The sequence below is a fragment of the Pituophis catenifer genome, unplaced genomic scaffold, assembly GCF_029215685.1.
Source record: "Pituophis catenifer annectens isolate HBS135680 unplaced genomic scaffold, rPitCat1.0.hap2 SCAF_4, whole genome shotgun sequence".
In the NCBI taxonomy this organism is placed as follows: Eukaryota; Metazoa; Chordata; class Lepidosauria; order Squamata; family Colubridae; genus Pituophis; species Pituophis catenifer.
In genome coordinates, this window is record NW_027256884.1 from 127,680,862 (window position 1) to 127,700,027 (window position 19,166).

Here is a 19,166-nt window from a genome sequence, read left to right on the forward strand (position 1 = left end):
TTGCTGGAATTGGGTATGTCCAGTTTAATGAAAAGAAGGACTAGGGGTGACATGATAACAGTCTTCCAATATTTGAGGGGCTGCCCCAAAGAAGAGGGAGTCAAGCTATTCTCCAAAGCACCTGAGGGCAGGATAAGAAGCCATGGATGGAAACTAATCAAGGAGAGAAGCAACCTGGAACTAAGGAGAAATTTCCTGACAGTGAGAACAATTAATGGGTGGAACAACTTGCCACCAGAAGTTGTAAATGTTCCAACACTGGAAATTCTTAAGAAGAGGTTGGATAACCATTTGTCTGAAGTGGTGTAGGGTTTCCTGTCTGGGCAGGGGGTTGGACTAGAAGACCTCCAAGGTCCCTTCCAACTCTGTTATTCTACATCTATACCTATTTATCTACTCACATTTTCATTTTTTTGAACTGCTAGATGGGCAGGACCTGGGGCATGTCATGGAAGCTCACCCCATCGCTCAGATCTCGAACCCAGGCTGTCAGCTTTCCGACTGACAAGCTCAGCGTCTTTAACCACTGAGCCATCGTGCCCCACATGCCTGTAAAATATATAGGTAGTCCTCTACCTAGACATTTGTTAAGTGAGTTTTGCCCCGTTTTACGACCTTTGTTGCTGTAACTGTTAAGTGAATTAAGTCGATAAGTTAGTAACCCGGTTGTTAAGTGAATCTGGCTCCTCCCCCCCCCCCATTGATTTTGCTTGTTAGAAGGTCGCCAAAGGGGATTTCCATGACCGTGGGCCAGAGCAGCGGTCATAAGTATGAGCCAGTTGCCAGGCGTCTGAATTTTGGTCGCGGGATCATGGGGATGCTACAAAGGTCGTAAGTGAAATACGGTTGTAAGTCATTTTTTTCAGTGCTGTTGTAACTTCGAACAATCACTAAACGAACTGTTGTAAGTTCGAGGGACTGCCTGTATGTCTCTGAATTGATTGCCGTTGCCCTTTGTGGTTTAAAATACCTGGTTCTGTGCTTTACCCCAGATAGGTGACAGCACCTACCGTGTTTCTCCAAAAAGACGACCCACTTTGAAAAGAAGCCCTGTCACGTTTTTGAGCGCATGCGATCAAATTAAGCCCCACCCACAAGATTAGCCCTAATTAAGACCCCCACCCACCCTGGGGTGCAGTGGGTGGGGCAAGGCACACAGCAGTGGTAAAATCCCATTTTTTTTACTACTGGTTCTGTGGGCGTGGCTTGGTGGGCATGGTTTGGCTTGGTGGGCGTGGCAAGGGAAGGATACTGCAAAATCCCCATTCCCTCCCCACTCTGGAGCCAGCCAGAGGTGGCATTTGCTGGTTCTCCGAACTACTCAAAATTTCTGCTCCGGAACCTGTCAGAACCTGCTGGATTTCACCTCTGGCACACAGGTAAAAATTCAGCTAGGGTGGGGATGGAGGGGTGGAACTGCCCTACTTGCCAGGCCTCGCACACCCCAACACCTGTCTCTTCTTCTTCTGTAGCTGCTTGCCACCACTCGTACACATCACCCCTGCCTCTGTTTCTCCTTCAGATGCCTGCCGGAAGGCATTTGCAGCCGATAACAGAACTCTGGATCGATCTGGAGCTCTATTATCGTCTGCAGAGGGCTTTCCGGAAGGCATCTGGAGACGAAATGGAGGCCAGGGCGATGCGTGCAAGTGGCGGCAAGCAGCCCAGAAGAAGTGGGCCAGCAGCGGGCTCCTGCTGGGTGGGGCCGTTGGTGCCACTGCCGCGAGGTGAGTCAATAATTAGATCCGTCCAAAAAGAAGGCCTAGCCTTTTCCGGGGGTCAAAAGAAAATAAGACCCGGCTTTCTTTTTGGAGAAACACGGTAGCATGTCTCATCTGATAAAAACAGTTTTGAACTGGCTCAGTAATTGCATAGGAACCACCAGGAAATGCCAAGCCTGTAGACTGGGAAGTCAAAAGTCATCCTAGAAAAAGGAAGTTTGCAAAACATTTCTCTGTTTCTTCCAGGAAAGATATATGGGCCTAACAATTATATGCATGAGATCACCAGGAGTTGAGCTCAACTCCGAAGAGACTTGGATTCTGTACAGTAGGGGGAAAAAATTGCAAAAGTGGGGAACCAATTTCCTACCAAAAAAATGGTTCCCCACTTTTTTGAGATAGCAAAGATTGGAGCATAAACCATTTCGCCCAGTTAAATATCACGTCAGTGAGAATTTTAGTAGCGCATAGATTATTATAAGTTGTTGTGAGTCACTGGAAATTATATAGCACACGGGTGTCAAACTCAATTTCATTGAGGGCCGCATATGAACTGTGGTTGACCTCAGGAGGGCCGGGGGCATGGCCAACTGGGTGGGTGTGGCCAACTGGGTGGGCATGGCCAGCTTGACGCCACTCCCCAAACTGCTGGCATGTTTCCTCTTCATATTGGGTAGGCCGGACTGAAGCAACGTGAGCCGTCCCCTTACATTTTCCAGGACGGTCCTGTAGGCCAGATCCGACCGGATCACGAGCCGGATCCGGCCCGCTAGGACTTGTGTTTGACACCCCTGCTATAGCAGCCTTAAAATTTGATCAATAAGTAAACTAGGAGTATGCCAGCAACTCATCTCTCCTTTACCTCCAGTCTTGATTCCTACTTTCTTTCTAGAGACAACAGAAAATGCAATTGGATCTGACAGGAATGTATCGTGCGTGTGCTGGCGGTGGCGGGAAGATTCCCCAGTATTTAATTTCAAAAGTTTGCCTTGTAGATGTGTCAAGACTTCAACAGCACCTGGGCGTGGGAGATGGAGAAGAAAGGATACCTCGAAATGAGCACCGAATGCAAATTGGGAATTTTGAAGGTATTGCTCTTCTCCTCTGGAGCGCTGATTGTTTCCTACTCGGTTTCCAACCTACGACAAACATAGATGCAAAAACCTGGAAAAAAAGATGCGGCTATTTTAAAGAGGCCCTGTGCTCCCACCCATTCTAAAGGGGTCTATGACAATTCACCACAGCTAACTCTCTGCAGGACAACTGATCACAACCAACTCACCGCCGGACAACTCGTTGCAGGACTAGAGTTACTCTAATATCAAAGAAATAAGGAAATAGAATAATTAAATCATTAAAGGATGGAAAAGGAGAGAGGCAGAATGAAATGTGAATGGCAAACACTAAAATATTTTTTTTTGTCTATTTTAAATAATTACCATATTTTTCGGAGTATAAGACGCACCTTTTTCCCCAAAAAAAGAGGATGAAAATCTGGGTGCGTTTTATACTCTGAATGTAGCCCCGCCCAGCTTCTCAAACGGAGGTTTCAGAGTCTGAAAAAAGCATCAGAAAAGAAGCTTCAGAAAAGAAGCCCCCAAACAGCTTCAGAGGCTTTTTTTTCTGAAGCTCTGTTTCGGAGGCTTTCAGAGGCAGGAAAAAAAAGCAGGGCCCAGGGCTCATAACCAAGGAACCTGTTGCTAAAATTCACCTCTGGGAACAGCTGATTGGGGGTATTCCAGGAGGCTGATCCACCTGCCAATCAGCTTTTCTCTTATTTTCCTCCCCAAAAACTAAGGTGGGTCTTATACTCCGGTGCGTCTTATACTCTGAAAAATACAGTAAATAGAACTCTTAAATTGTCCTGCAACGAGTTGTTCCACTCTAACTTGGCCGTGGCGAGTTGGCTGTGGCAAATTATCCCATTCCGTTCTAAAACATGTCTTCTGAATTTTGAAAATGTGCACTGCTCTATGGAACATGGACAAATAGATAACCATCTGTCTGAAATGGTATAGGGCCGTGATGGTGAACCTACGGCCCAAAGCGGCATGCGAAGCCATGTTGCTTGGCCTGTGCGGCCTTGCCTGTTTTGTCTTTCGGGTTTCTGGTGATTAGCTGTCCTTCGTGCGTGCAGCAGTGCCGAAAACTGGTGCGCTGGCCAGCTGATTGTCAGGTGCGCATGCATGCCAGAACCTGGAAAATTGGCTTTTCCGGAGCACGGTCTCTTCGCACGTGTGGCAGTGCCGAAAACCAGCCTGCACATGCGTGCCGGCCTGATCATTGGGTGCGCGTGCACGCTAGAACCCGGAAGTTCAGCTTTTCTGGAGTGTGGCCCCAGCGAGCATGCACATGTGTGACGTTTCCGTGCAACCTTTTCAACACTCGGGGTAATGTTGAAGAGCACACTTTGGATGTTCCCAAACATATTTTAAAGAGCTGCTTCTCCCTTTTTTCCCTTCCTGTCTCTCCCGAAGTACCTTTGCGAATGCCAGTTTGATGACAATCTAAAGTTTAAGAATATCATCAACGAGGAAGATGCCGACGGCATGCGTCTGCAGCCCCTTGGCCGAGACAAGGATGGTTTGACCTACTGGTATCAGCTGGACCAAGAGCATAATGTCAGAATGTACGTAGAAGAGCAGGACGATCAAGACGGGACTTCGTGGAAGTGCATCGTCAGGTAAATGTTAATTTCCAGCTGCTTGGTTGACCTGGTACCCCTCAAGCTTGTTGCAAAGGTGCTTCATTTTTTCAAAACACAACCGGACTTTGTTTTTCCTTGAAGATTTTTTGCTTCTCATCCAAGAAGCTTCTTCAGCTCTGATTGGATGGTGGAGGATGGAAGGATTTATATTCCTTGCAGTTATCGTTTGTCAGCAAGGAAACTTGGTCGTTTATTCAAGGAAAAATCAAAAGTCCAGTTGCCTTTTGAAAAAGCATCTTAGGGACAACCATGGCCTGGATGATTGAAAATCTCCCTAGATACCACTCAAGTTGCTGACTGTGGAAGGCTGGGAGTTAAATCTAGTGTATTTGGAGGGCAACAGATTGAGGAAGGGACTCGCTGGCTCAGTGGCTAAGACACTGAGCTTGTCTATCGAAAGGTCGGCAGTTCAGCGGTTCAAATCTCTAGCGCCGCGTAATGGGGTGAGCTCCCGTTATTTGTCCCAGCTTCTGTCAACCTAGCAGTTCAAAAGCACATAAAAAATGCAAGTAGAAAAATAGGGACCACCTTTGGTGAGAAGATCACAGCGTTCCATGCGCCTTTGGCGTTGAGTCATGCTGGCCACATGACCACGGAGACGTCTTTGGACAGCGCTGGCTCTTCGGCTTTGAAACGGAGATGAGCACCGCCCCCTAGATTCGGGAACGACTAGCACATATATGTGAGGGGAAACTTTATCTTTAGGTTGAGGAAGAATGGACTGTTTTTCTTTTTTTTAAATAGACTACCAGCAAGCCAGGCCATACTCGGATAATTTTTCCAAAGAGCTATGATTTCCCAAACTCTGCCTGCAGCATGGTTAGAAATTCTTAACAGCTGCCTCTTGGGTCCTGTTTAGGTCTGCAACATGATATGGAAAAAAATAAAGAATTTAACCCTTACTAAGGGTTAAAAATATATCCAGGGATACAGGCTTTTCCCGTCAGCTGGAGAGTGAATTCTGATTCTTGGTCTGATTAAATGTTTGAGGTTCAAAATATTGGATCCTCCTAAGCATGCAAATAGATCTGAGAAATCGATCTGTTTCTACTTGGAAACCACTTCTGGACTTTATGCTTGAGGTGGGAAAAAAAATGAAACTTTGGTTTCGGGTTTTACTGATTAGATAGATTTGTTGTTATAGAAATGGCTAGTTTATGCTATTATGTAAAAGTAAAAAAGGTTTGATGTTACTGTATTATTCTGCTTCCCCAAAGGGAATCAGAAGTCAACACTTTTTTTCTTTTTTCCCTTCTTTTCTACATTTCTCCCTTCCCCTTTGCCTCCCCTATTTTTCCTACTATTTACTTTTGTATTTTTGTATTTTTTATCGTAAACTCATAAAAACCGAAAAGTTAATTTTTGTTTTAAAAAAAGCAAAAAGATCTGAAAAAAAGATTGGGATTGATGCAACTCTTAATAATGGTTCCAGATCAGGGTTTCTAAACCTCAGCAACTTTTAAGACATGTGGTCTCCAGATCCCAGAATTCCCCAGTCAGCTGAGGTGGAGAAGTTGCTCCAGGTGGGAAACACAAATCTAGATTTTTTTAAAAAAAACAGATAGTCCGTTGTGTTTCTCAGGCCGAATATTTTCTCTTCCTCTTCCTTTGCTTGCAAAGTCTGGCAAGGAACTGCCAGGCAGACAGATTTGGGCAGGGGTGAGTGGCACGTTACATAAGGCTGCTATTTTTTCTGAGGTTTGGTGCACGTCTTTATTTTTAATCCAGAAGCCGAAATGAGCTGGCTGAAACTCTTGAGCTCCTGAAAGCACAAATTGATCCTGCACTGTTGAAAAACCAGGATAACTCTTTGCAAGAGACTCCTAGCACTGAAGATGAAGAGGCCAAAAAGAGGGAAGGCACGGCAATGCAAGGTTTGAGTATTGTTCTTATCTTGCCCCTGTGGGCAGTCTGTGTTACCATTTACTCCTCTGGAGAACTGGCACTCGAGCCACCACTGTGGGTAGTGAAGTCTCATAATAAACGTCCTTCAAAAGGGCCTATTGTTGATGCTTCTTAACTTCATCAGTTTCAAAAGCTTGGCTAATTTGACTTTTAATTGTTGCAGTACCAAAGTATTTGGAAGTTGAATTTGGCTCACAGAAACGTAACTCTGCCTTTTCTTCTGATGTGAACAAACATCAGTTACTGCACCTGTGTATCAGTGGTGGGTTTCTACCGGTTCAGGCTCTGCCCCTCCCGGACGTCATCACAGGCACTCTGCGCATGTGCAGAAAGTTCTGCGAATGCGCAGAAGCGCCACTAGCGAAGCGCACATGTGCACGCTCCCAGTTACAAACCGGTAGCAAACCACTCTGCTAATTGCAGAGTGGCAGATAGGACAGGGCTCCAGAGGGTCAACGTCATTGTCCAAAGGATCACTGGGTGCCCTCTCCCCTCCTTGGAAGAGCTTTATAGCTCCCGCTGCCTTAAGAAAGTTCAAAACATTCTTAAAGATCCATCTCATCCTGGGCACCCTTTTTTTTTTTTTTGAACTATTACCATCTGGCAGACGGTACAGGACAGTAAATACAAGGACAAATAGGCTGAGAAACAGCTTCTATCCCAGAGCAGTAACTATATTGAATTCTACTGTATAGTGCAATATTAATGCAGTATCGGGTTTTCAGTCCAATTGTATAGAGTGTGAAGGATGTGTGTTTTTGTTTTATTTTTATAGTTTTCTTATGTATGATGTACACAGAAGATGGCATTTAATTTCATTGTACGAGGTGCAATGACAATAAACTAAACCTAAACTAAACTAAACTAAACTAAACTAAACTAAACTAAACTAAACTAAACTAAACTAAACTAAACTAAACTAAACTAAACTAAACTAAACTAAACTAAACTAAACTAAACTAAACAACTAAACTTCTCCCAAGAGGCATACAATTCTGAAGGGTCTTGTGTGTAAAAGTGCAAAACTTACTCAAAGCCTAGTTTCAGAGACAGGTGCAGGATAAGGCCCTCTGGGTCACGCTGTTGGCTTACCCATGTTTGCTTGTTTAGCCGTGTCAGAAGCATCACAATTAAAATAAGGCATAATTTTTTATCTAAAATACAAGATTAAAATATCTACAAGTGAAACAGATCTTGCCCAGAAACTAGCAACATGAATTGTGTTCGGTCACACTGCTGGGAGGTCCTCAAATGTGCACTGATCAGGACACAAAACGGCAGGTATACCTATGTGGTGTTGTTCTCTGCATGTCACCACAATTGCAAAGGACAGAAGCCACCGGATAGCCCCATTTGTTCAGAGTATGCCCATGAAGGTTCAGCAAGCCGCCCGCTCCTTCCGATAGACATACACAAAAATTCCAGGGCTAATCTTTCTACTTCTGTTCTCTAGACGGGTGGGTTTCACTTACCTTTACCACCAATTCGCCACACACATGCTCGCTTTGCACGCACGCTGTCCACACATACACCCAGCCTTCCGTGCATGTTCCTTGCTCAATCATGTGCCTTCCATGCGTGCGCCCGGCCTTGAAAACGTGCCTAAATAGCATGACTTGGAGCCGGGGCTGGTGGGCAGGCCCACCCGTGATCGTTGCTAATGGTTCGCCCAAACTAGTGTGAACCGGCTGAACACCACCTCTGTCTCTAGAGCAGGAGTCAACAACCTATGGCTCCAGAGCCACATGTGGCTCTTTGGGCCCTCTGCTGTGACTCCGTGTAAAGTGATCCCAACACTGGCTGGCCCTCCCCCTCCCCTCCCCTCCCAGTCACTCCTCACCTGGCCTGAGAAGATAAGGGCAATGGCAGGGGATGGAGAAGCGGCCAGGGCAGAGACAGAGAGATACAGAGACAGGGGGAGAGAGAGAGAGACATAGAGAGATACAGAGAGGGAGGGAGGGAGGGAGGGGAGAGAGAGATATGTCAAAAGGATTTTGTGGTTCCCGGTGTTTTTTAACAACTGGTTCTCTGCCCTAATGACCAGCTGGGTAGGCGTGGCTAGGGGGTGTCATGTGACCGGTGGAAGTGAGTGACATCGAGTTGGCCACGCCCACCCAGGTTTTGTGGCTCCCGGTGGTTTCTTTTCTGTGGGAAACGGATCCAAATGGCTCTTTGAGAATTTAAGGTTTCAGACCCCTGCTCTAGGGCAATGTTTTTCAACCTTGCCAACTTTACAATGTGTGGAGTTGAACTCCCAGAATTTTTCCTTCTTGTAGAACCTAAGAATGGAGTGTGGAGCTTGGAGGAGAAGGAGGAGGAGGAGGAGGAGGGATCAACGAACACATGTGTAGAAGAAAAATCTTAGCATACCAAAATATTGTTCCTAGGATTCTCATAGGGGGAAGCTATGACATTTACATTGATATGATTTGCCATTCTGCTATTCTGAGTAAAAGATTATTATTGAAACATATTTTAATCATCATCTTTTTGTTGTTTGAATTCACTTCCCAAAAGGAACTTTGAAAAATATGGGGGGCACAAATGTAGCATCTATCTGCAACTCTTTAAAGCAGCTGTGTCTTTTTCTTGAATTACATGATATATGGGGACACAGATGTAGCACCTATATGCTGCTCTTTAAAGCAGCTGTGTCTTTTCCTTGAATTATATGATATATGGGGACACAGATGTAGCACCTATATGCTGCTCTTTAAAACATCTGCATTTTTTCCCTGGGTTATATATGGGGGCACAGATGTAGCACCTATTTGGAAGGTCTTAAAGCAGCTGCATCGTTTTCCCAAATCATACCATATAGCTGCAGGGGGCAGCCTCACCTGCCTGGGAAAAGTAAAAACTTTAACGAGATGCAGATGGATGCCGTGGCTGCAGTCCTGTACACATTCTAAGTATCGCTTCTGAATATTGTCCAAATCAACTGCACCACCCTGTAGCATGCATGTCTGTGATCTGAGCTGGGTATAATCAATGCTGATCCTTGTTCTAAATTTATTTTGTCTCTCTCTTTTTTTTTTATTGTAAGCAGAAGGCGAATTGAAGGTGAAGGAAGAAAAAAAGGAGCCAGCAGAGGGACTGCCACAGCCCTGCGAAAAACTTCCACCTCCTGCCATTCCGGCCGAGGAAAAGAAGATCAAAGTAGAGAAAGTGGAAGAGAGAGACATCATCAAGCTCCCCGTTATCGTAAAACTTGAAAAGCCTCCGGAGAACCACGGGGAAGTGCAAACTACCAAAGACGAAAACGACTCTTTCAAAGAAAACGTGAAGCCAGCTAAAGCGGAAGCGAAGGAGAAGAAGCCGGAGCAGAAAGACTCCAGAGAGGTGAACAGCAACACGGAGAGAACGGTCCTCGAACCCGAGAGGATCGAGTTCTGCGTCAGCGTCAAAACCCCCCAAGATGTGGTGGAGAGAACAGCAGAAGAGAACGAGAAACTTAAGAACGACCAGCAGGCCAAGATCCCCCTGAAAAAACGAGAGATCAAGCTGACTGATGATTTCGACAGCCCCTTGAAAGCGCCCTTGCGGAAATGTATCACACCAACCAAAGACGTTTCGAAAGAGGAAGGGGGCAAACCCGAGGAGGAGACCTTTAAGAGGGTCCCCACCATCACCGACGGGAAGTTCCTAGTCAACGGGGAAATGGGTTGCGAGAAACTGGTGACGAATAACCGATTGGATCGTTCACCTTGCCCGAAGGAAGAGGCCGCCGTTCTGCCGAAGGAGAAAAATGGGCTCGTAGAGGAACGGGTCCAAGAGGGTATCAGCACCATCGTAAGGACCAGCGATGTCGAGAGATGCATTTTGCATCCTGCGAAGGAAACGGTGGGAGTGATTGTGCCTTTAAGGGAGGAGACCAGCCCCAAAGGGAGCGAAAAACAGCCGGACGCGAAGAAGTCGGACGGGGTAGCCGAGACCATTTCCAAGGCGGGCGATCCTCCCAAGAAGCTTGAAGAATCTCTTAGAATAAAGGACAGCGTGATACTTTCCAAAGACAGCTTGGAAAAACCCACCAAGCTACCTTCCCCTAAAGAATCGGTTCTGGTTTCCAGTGCTGACGATTTGAAAAAAAAAGGTCCTTCAGACGAGAAAAGAGCCTCGGCCGGTCCTGATGCAACTCCATCTTCTGTTTCAGTCCTTTCGTTTAAGAAACCCGCAACGGACAAAGAAGACTCCGATTCCCAAACCGCTTTCCCTGATCAAAGGCAAGCATGCAAGGAGAAGGAGGCGGAAACGCCCAAGGACTCCGAATCTCAAGAAGGAGAGCTGCCGACCACAGATACCCTCCCAAGCTCCGTCAAGGAACCTCCTCCCGAGACGAAGAAAGAATCTGTAAAAACCAAGTGTAAATACAAGCTGATTTCCGAAGAAGAAAGTTCTCTCACCGAGAACAGGGAATTAACCTCTGAGAGGCAGAAAGATGGGATTAAGCTAACGATCCGAATCTCCAGCCGGAAAAAAACCGACTCGCTCCCGGCCAAGTCTTTGAACGCAGCCACCGGGAAGGAAGAGGGGGAGGTGGTCAGCGTCGGTCGCATTTTAAGACGGTCCCCCCGGATATCTAAACCGACCCCCAAGGTCGTAGAGACCCGAGATCAGAAATCCGAGAAGAAACGAAGCGAGGAAGAGGACGAAAAAGTGGCTTCCGTGCAAAAGCAGGAGAAGAAAGAAGACTCGAAAAAACAAGAGAAGGAGACGAACTCTAAAACCCACAAGGTGAAATTTCAGAAGGGATCGCCGCCGTTTTGGGGATGGCGGTTAAAAACCTGGAGATGAAAGCAAGCCCTCATTCTAAGCTATGCATATTAGGGTAATTGTTTTAAATAGGTTTTCTCTGTTAGCAATACAGGTAGTCCTCGACTTGCAACATTTTATTTAGTGACCTTTCAAAGCATGGTGAAATCGATTTTTTTTTTTTTACTACTGGTTCTGTGGGCATGGTGTGGCTTGGTAGGCGTGGCAGGGGAAGGATACTGCAAAATCCCCATTCCCTCCCCACCCCTAGGGGAAGGATATTAGAAAATCTCCATTCCCACCCCACTCTGGGGCCAGCCAGAGGTGATACTGTATTTCTCGGTTCTTCGAACTACTCAAAATTTCCACTACTGCTTCTCCAGAACCTGTCAGAACCTGCTGGATTTCACCCCTGATTCAAAGTTACAACGGCACTGAAAAAAGTCACATATGACCATTTTTCACATTTACAACTATTGCAGCATTCCCATGATTGTGTGATCAAAATTCAGTCGCCTGGCAACCGGTTCGTATTTATGACCGTTGCTGTATCACAAGGTCACATGATCCCCTTTTTTGCGTCCTTCTGACAAGCAAAGTCAATGTGGAAGCCAGCTTCACTTAACAACCAGGTGACTAATTTTTATCAGCTGCAACGATTCACTTAACAACTGAGGCAAGAAAGGTGGTAAAAATGGGACAAAACTCGTTTAACAAATGCTTCAGTTAACAGCGGAAATTTAGGGCTGAATTGGGATTGTAAATCAAGCACTACCTGTGCTTTTAGAGAGTGAATCAATTAGTTATGATGAAGTGGACTGGCTCCTCAAAGGTGTAATTGCAATTATCTGTGTTTTTGATCAGGGAGGGAGCATATGGTACAAAATGCATCTTTGAGACAGGGATTTCCACCAGTTCTTAAAAGGACACTGGTACACCCCCTTCCAGTGGTGGGATTCAAATAATTTAACAACCGGTTCGCTGCCCAAATGACCGGCTGGGTAGACGTGGCTGGATGGTCATGTGACTGGGTGGGTGTGGCCAACTCGATGTCACTCATGTTGAGGGGCACTTCGCCTGGCCTCTCCCTCACCCCTTCCCTCCCCCAGACACTCTGCCAGCACCGTTCGGGCTGTTCCTCCTTGGCCGGTGGCCGGAAGGCCAGGCACTCCACTCTTTCCTGAGCAGGCGAGTGGATGGGGAAGGGCCAGCTGGTGGAGGAGCGATGCAGGGGGCACAGCCACGGCAGGCGAGGCTCCTCTTCCCCAGGCCCTTATCCATTTCCTCCCCCCCGCCCCGACAGTTGAACAAACCTAGACAAAAAGAGGAGTGGCTGGGAGGAGAGAGGCGAGGTGGGGGGCAGCCAATGGTGGGATCAGCCGGTTCGCCAAACTGCAGAAAAAGTTAGCTGTCGGTACGTGTGAACCAGTGCGAACCGGCTGAATCCCACCACTGCCCCCGTCTCAAGAGGGGGCATCCATGGAGCCAGCCCAAACTGGGCAGTTTTAATTCCAGACTCCAACCCACCGTTTCTTGGGAATGTTCTTGAGAAGGTGTGTGGCTTCCAGCTTTAGAGGGCCCTATGTTCTGTCCCCGTCCCATACACGCACACAAACAGACAGCCGGGGGTTAAATTAACTGGCAGACAACCAATTCTTCCGATAAGATGCTTGGCAGCAACCCAGTAGCTGCTTGCCAAGAACTTTATTCATAAACAAAATGCACACAGTCAAGAATTGTCCAGTTCGTAAAATAAATCCAAGGCCGATAATGTTGTTTCCACAGATGCAATGTGACTCGATAGTAGTTAGTTTTGTCCGTCACAGAGTCTGAATGGCCACCTCACCCCCTTTTATACCCTGTGGGGTGTGGTCCAGTGACTCAGCCTAATCTCTGGCACGCCTTTTCTTCTGTTGCGCGCGCTTATCTCTGCGACGCTGCTGAGGATCCAGCCAAGACTCATCTCCCTCATCACTGTCCACCTGTGGCTGCGTGGACGTGCTTGGCCCCGGCCCTATCTCTTGCCCTTCGGCGGACACTGAAGGCATTGCCAGAGAGGAGGGTCCTGGAGAGGGAGGCCTTGCCAACTCCTCTCCTTCACTCTCGGAGTCCTCTCCTGCCGATGACACAGGCTCAGGTAATGGAGCCACAACACCCTGGAGGAAATATATTATCAGGATGATTTCCAGTTGAGACTTAGACCTAGGTACAGTACTGAAAACGATTACATTTGGTGATTATCTGTGATGAGGTAGTTTGTCCATCTGGACTCTCTTCGACCTCTTGGCAATTTTTAATACGTGTAGTCCTTGACTTAAACCATCACAATTTTAGCCCCAAATTTTCTGTTCTTGAGACCATTGTTAAGTGAGGTTTGGCACATTTTATGACCTTTCTTGCCACAGTGGTCAAGTGAATCACTGCCGTCGTTAAGTTAGCAACCCAGTGGTGAAGTGAATCTGGCTTCCTCCATGGACTTCGCTTGTCAGAAAGTCACAAAAGAGGATCACGTGACCTTCCGGGACACTGCAACCGTCATAACTACGAGTCAGTTTCCAAGCTTCTGAATTTTGATCACGTGTCCATGGGGGACGCCGCATCGGTCGTGTGAAAAACGATCAAAAGTCATTTTTTTGATGCTGTCGTGACTTTGAACAGTCACTAAACGGACTGTTGTAAGTCGAGGACTAGCTGTGCTGAAAACAGACATGCTTGACGATGACCTGCGGTGAGCTTGGGATGGGGTGGTTCACCCATCTGGCTTCTCCTTGCTCTCTTGGCAGCTTTCAATATTATCGTCATGATGCAAGGAGTCTGCTTTAGTCTGGCCAGATTCTGTCTGTAGGCGAGGAACAACGAAGGAAACCGCGTAGAAGTTACTCTTGTGTATCTGTCTTGGTTTTTGGAGCCTGACAGCGAGTAATTTACAATAGAAGCAGAAGCTTTCCCCCTCGCCCTTTTACAGTTCTGCGAGTATGTGCAGAATTGCCATTTGGTAACAAAAAAAAAAAGGAAACACTACTTAATGATTAAGTTAATGAAAACCAGTTTGTTCTAGCAGTTAAGGCACCAGGAGACGGTGAGTTCTAGTTTTGCCTTAGCCACTAAAGCCAGCTGGGGAACATATCATCAGGTGATGATGAGTTCTAGTCTTGCCTTAAGCATGAAAGCTGACTGGAGGACTTTGGGCCAATCACCAGGTGACAGTGAGTTCTAGTCCCACTTTAGGCCTGAATGCTGGCCGGGGGACTTTGATCCAATCACCAGGAGACAGTGAGTTCTAGTCCCGACTGACAGCAAACTGGGTGACTCAGCCAATCCCCAGCAGGCTGTGAGTTCTAGTCCCGCCTTAGGCATAAAAGCTGTCTGCGTCACCTTGGGCCAGTCACTAACTCTTAGTGCAACTTAACCTCGCAGGGTTGTTGTTATCAGGAAAATAGGAGGCAGAAGGACTCTTCGATATAGTCACCACCTTGAGTTATTGATAAAAAATAATAAAGGAGGGATATAGAATAAATGGGACGCGGTGGCTGAGTGGCTAAGACGCTGAGCTTGTCGATCAAAAGGTCGGCAGTTCAGTGGTTCGAATCCCTAGTGCCGCGTAATGGGGTGAGCTCCCGTTCCTTGTCCCAGCTTCTGCCAACCTAGCAGTTCGAAAGCACATACAAAATGCAAGTAGAAAAATAGGGGCCACCTTTGGTGGGAAGGGAACAGCGTTCCGTGCGCCTTTGGCATTGAGTCATGCCGGCCACATGACCACGGAGACGTCTTCGGGCAGCGCTGGCTCTTCGGCTTCGAAACGGAGATGAGCAGCGCCCCCTAGAGTCAGGAACGACTAGCACACGTGCGAGGGGAAGCTTTACCTTTTATAGAATATATAACTGAATACATCCAACAACAATCAGGTAGCTTCACGTAGCACTAGGAGATAGAGCGGTTTTCTTGTCTGTGTGGTCGCACAGCCTATGGAGCTGTCATCGTGGTTTTACTTAACAGTGATGTATGGTGCATGCTGGGTTTTTTGCTTTTCCTTAGAGATGTTAGAGCGTGCTTATGACCCCCTGAGATTTTTAGACAGCTGCAAAGGAGAGGTATGTGCTCCATGACCGGGAAAACATCTGGAGCCATTGCCGCGGCCGCCATTTATGGACATACAGATGTCTTAAGAGCTGAGAAGTTTTTCTTAATTGCTGAATCCCCAGGTTTCCCGGCGAAATAAAGTTCGATGGGCTGGCACCCGAACGCGTGGCCGATGGAGGTACTCGAGCAACGACGACAGCGAAGGTTCTGAGCGCCAAGGTGACTCTGAGGAAGAGGAGGAGGAAGAAGAGGAGGAGGAAGAGGAGGAAGAACCAGCTCCTGCGGACGATGACGAACCATGCAAGAAGTGTGGCCTTCCTAATCACCCAGAGCTGGTAGGTTCTTCGATCAAAGTTAGAAAATGAGATTCACAAAAGACCTCCAGAGAAATGATGCTGTATTATTGCTGGTCAGCCATGCTGGAGCGTCCAATCTTTTAAGACTTGTGGACTTCAACTCCCAGAATTCCCCAGCCAGCATCGGAATTAGTTTGAACATGCTGGATGGAGAAGAATCTTCTGTCACTTGTGGAAAGGGGTCACGAGAGAAATCTGCAAGCCAGGCTGGCTTAACATATTTTTTAACATATTTTTTAATTTTTTAATTGGTTTGTTATCTTAAATTGGAGCCAAATTAATATATATCCTTTTAATTGCTTTTTAATGTTTGTATTGTATGTTTTTATCTGCCGTGTGTCCCTCGGGAGAAGGTGCGGTATATAAATTCGAAATAAAATAAAATAAAATAAAATAAAAATAAAATAAAATCAACCAGTCAATTCCAGAGTGGCCCATACTGCCTAGATTAGGGGTGTCAAACTGGATTTCTTCAAGGGCCGGATCAGCATTGTAGTTCTCCGTGGGCTGGCCGGGAAGCGGGGGAGGGAGAGATGGAAGGGACGCCTCCTACAGCACCCTGCCGGCCAAAACACGGTGCGGGGGGGCCACACGAGGATCCCCACACCCTGTTTTCAGCCTGGATGGCTCCTGCAGCACCCTGCCGGCCAAACCGGGGCATGGGGGAGCGCACGAGGACCCCCCCATGCCCCGTTTTCAGCCTGGACAACTCCTGCAGCACCCTGCCGGCCAAAACGGGGTGCAGGGGGGGCGCTCCCCCCTTTTGGCTGCCAGAGGCATCGCAGGCTGGTCCTTTGCTATTTCCAGGCCGACCCCGTGGGCCAGATTTAAGCACCCCGCAGGTCGGATGACACCCCTGGCCTAGATGAACAAAAAGTAGAATTAAACTGTATTTCTCTTTAAGAATCCAAAATGTATCAAATTTCCCATTTGAGCCTACAGTGGCTCCTTTACCAAAACAAGATCATTTATTGTCTGTTTCAGATCTTCCATAGGCAACAGGGAATCAGCTGAGCATTGTCAAGACAGGCAGTCCTTGATTTACGACCACAACTGAGCCCAACATTTCTGTCGTTAAGTGAGTTTTGCCCCATTTTACGACCATTCTTGTTGTTTCCGTTGTCAAGTGAATCACTGCAGTAGGTAAGTTAGTAACCTGGTTATTCAGTGAATCTGGCTTCCCCATTGATTTTGCTTGCCAGAAGGTCACAAAACGGGATCACAGGATCTTGGGACGCTGCAACGGTCATCAATATGAACCAAGCGTCTGAATTTTGATCACAGGATCATGGGGATGCTGGAAAGGTCGTAACTGTGAAAAATGGCCATAAGTCACTTTTTTCCAGTGTCGTCGTAACTTTGAACAGGTCACTAAATGAACTGTTGTACTCATGGCTTAATTCACTTATTTTCAGACCCCTAGTAGTGAATTATTCAGGCCCATAGTTGCCTCTGATCAAATTTAGACGATGCTTAAGAGAGCTGAATTTTGTCTGTATCTATACAGGTAGTCCTCGACTTACAACAGTTCATTTAGTGACCGTTCAGAGTTACAACGGCACTGAAAAAAGTGATTTATGACTGTTTTTCACAGTTACAACCTTTGTAGCATCCCCACAATCAGGTGATCAAAATTCGGCCGCTTGGCAACTGATTCATATTTATGACGGTTACAGTGTCCCAAGTGTCACATGATCCCCTTTTGCGACCTTCTGAACAAGCAAAGCCAATGGGAAAGCCTGATTCACTTAACAACTGTGTGACTTACTTAACAACTGCAGTGATCCCCTTAACAACGTTGGCAAGAAAGGTTGTAAAATGGGGCAAAACCAGTAGTGGGATTCAGCCGGTTCGCACCAGTTCGGGAGAACCGGTTGTTAACTTTCTGAGCAGTTTGGCAAACTGGTTGTTGGAAGAAATCATTAGGGCAGAGAACCGGTTGTTAAATTACTTGAATCCCACCACTGGGCAAAACTCCCTTAACAAATGTCTCACTTAAGGACATTGTGGTCGTAAGTCGAAGACTTACCTTTATTGGCACTCTGGCTTTTGTGAGCCGAAATGACGTCAGGGTTGATCACGGGATCTGCTTTTGAAACCCAAGGGAAGAAGCGTTTGTGGATTTGTGAAAAAGAAAGGAAAATCCGTGCGGCGACCCAGAGTCAGGCTAATCATAGTTTGGTTTCTTCCACAGATCCTTCTGTGCGATTCCTGTGACAGCGGCTACCACACGGCGTGTCTCCGGCCTCCGCTGATGATCATTCCAGACGGCGAATGGTTCTGCCCGCCTTGCCAACACGTGAGTTTCCGTTTCGATTCCTTTTCCTTCGTCTTTTAGAAGCGATGGGATGGTTCTGTTCTGTCCCCGTCCCCACACACACACAAACAGCCAGCCGGGGGTTAAAGAAGTACTCGGCACACACAAGGTTCGTTATCAGGAACTTGGCAGCAATACGATAACCGTCTGCCAAGTGCTTTACTTCAAGAAGAGGGAGTGTTCCTCCACCAGATAATCACCAACAAATACACACAGTTTTCAAAAACAGTCCAGCTCAAACATGAAACCTTCAGCAGATCAGGCGTTGTACAAAGTGACTAGCCAGAAGTTCGCTTTGTCCGTCACAGAGTCTAAATGGCCACCACACTCTCTTATATAGCCTGTGGGGTGTGGTCCAGTGACTCAGCTTAATCCCTGGCACGCCTCCTCATCTGCTGCAAACGTTTATCTCGCCTTCGTTGGCGTGGATCCAGGAACGACTTATCCCCCTCATCGCTGTCATCGGAGACACCTGGCTCCTGGCCAATCTCCTCTCCCTCGGCAGACACCTGAGGCATTGCCAGAGAGGAGGGGCCTGGAGAGGGAGGCCTGGCCGGCTCCTCTCCTTCATGTTCGGAGTCTTCTTCCTCCGATAAGATGGGCTCGGGGGTCGGAGCCACAACAGGTTCGTCCATCCGGGCTCACTTCGAACTCTTGGCAATTTTTAATTGATTGAGCAATCAACCCATGGAACAGAAGTTGCCTTCGGAAGTTGTGGGAGCTTCATCCCTGGAGGCTTTCAAGAAAAGACTGGACTGCCATCGGTCAGAAATGGTGTAGGGTCTCTTGCTTGGGCGGGGGGTTGGACAGGGGTGGGTTCTACTTACCTTTACTACTGGTTCGCATCGTACCCGTATTACGCTAATGGAGTAGCGTTGTTTTGTTTTAATCCCACAGAAATTGCTTTGCGAGAAGTTAGAAGAACAGCTGCAGGACCTGGATGTGGTCTTGAAAAAGAAAGAGCGTGCAGAACGAAGGTACCATAATATTAATCGTATCATCTTTTAATGACTCCATAATCCCTTGCAGGGTGGAGTTTGGGCAACCGAATGGAGCTGAGGGTTTACTGGCCAGATGCTCTTCCTGTTGCCAATGCACAGGGTTTTTTTTTTCAGCAGATATATTCTCAGTGTGCCCAGAGAGAGAAATATCTGCCTTTACTTTACTTTACTTCTATTAGACTTCTATACCGGCCTTCTCCCGAAGGACTCAGGGCAGTGTGCAGCCATATTGTGGTCTTCCGGGTGCGCTTCAAGATGTTGGTGACCACCTTTAAAGCGCTCCATGGCTTAGGGCCAGGGTATCTGCGAGACCACCTTCTGCCGCCA

The 19,166-nt window shown here is 47.1% G+C and overlaps 1 protein-coding gene across 2 annotated transcripts in view; it reads left to right on the forward strand.

The window, feature by feature from the left end:
• RSF1 (remodeling and spacing factor 1) overlaps nt 1-19,166 on the forward strand; it is a 61,288-nt gene that overhangs the window by 27,604 nt on the left and 14,518 nt on the right. For both annotated transcript variants that reach the window (XM_070942981.1, XM_070942982.1), the window contains exons 3-9: nt 2,717-2,809; nt 4,199-4,404; nt 6,157-6,302; nt 9,383-11,067; nt 15,288-15,500; nt 17,716-17,820; nt 18,736-18,815. In XM_070942981.1, coding sequence (XP_070799082.1) covers nt 2,717-2,809; nt 4,199-4,404; nt 6,157-6,302; nt 9,383-11,067; nt 15,288-15,500; nt 17,716-17,820; nt 18,736-18,815 — 2,528 coding nt within the window. The remainder of the gene's footprint in view (nt 1-2,716; nt 2,810-4,198; nt 4,405-6,156; nt 6,303-9,382; nt 11,068-15,287; nt 15,501-17,715; nt 17,821-18,735; nt 18,816-19,166) is intronic.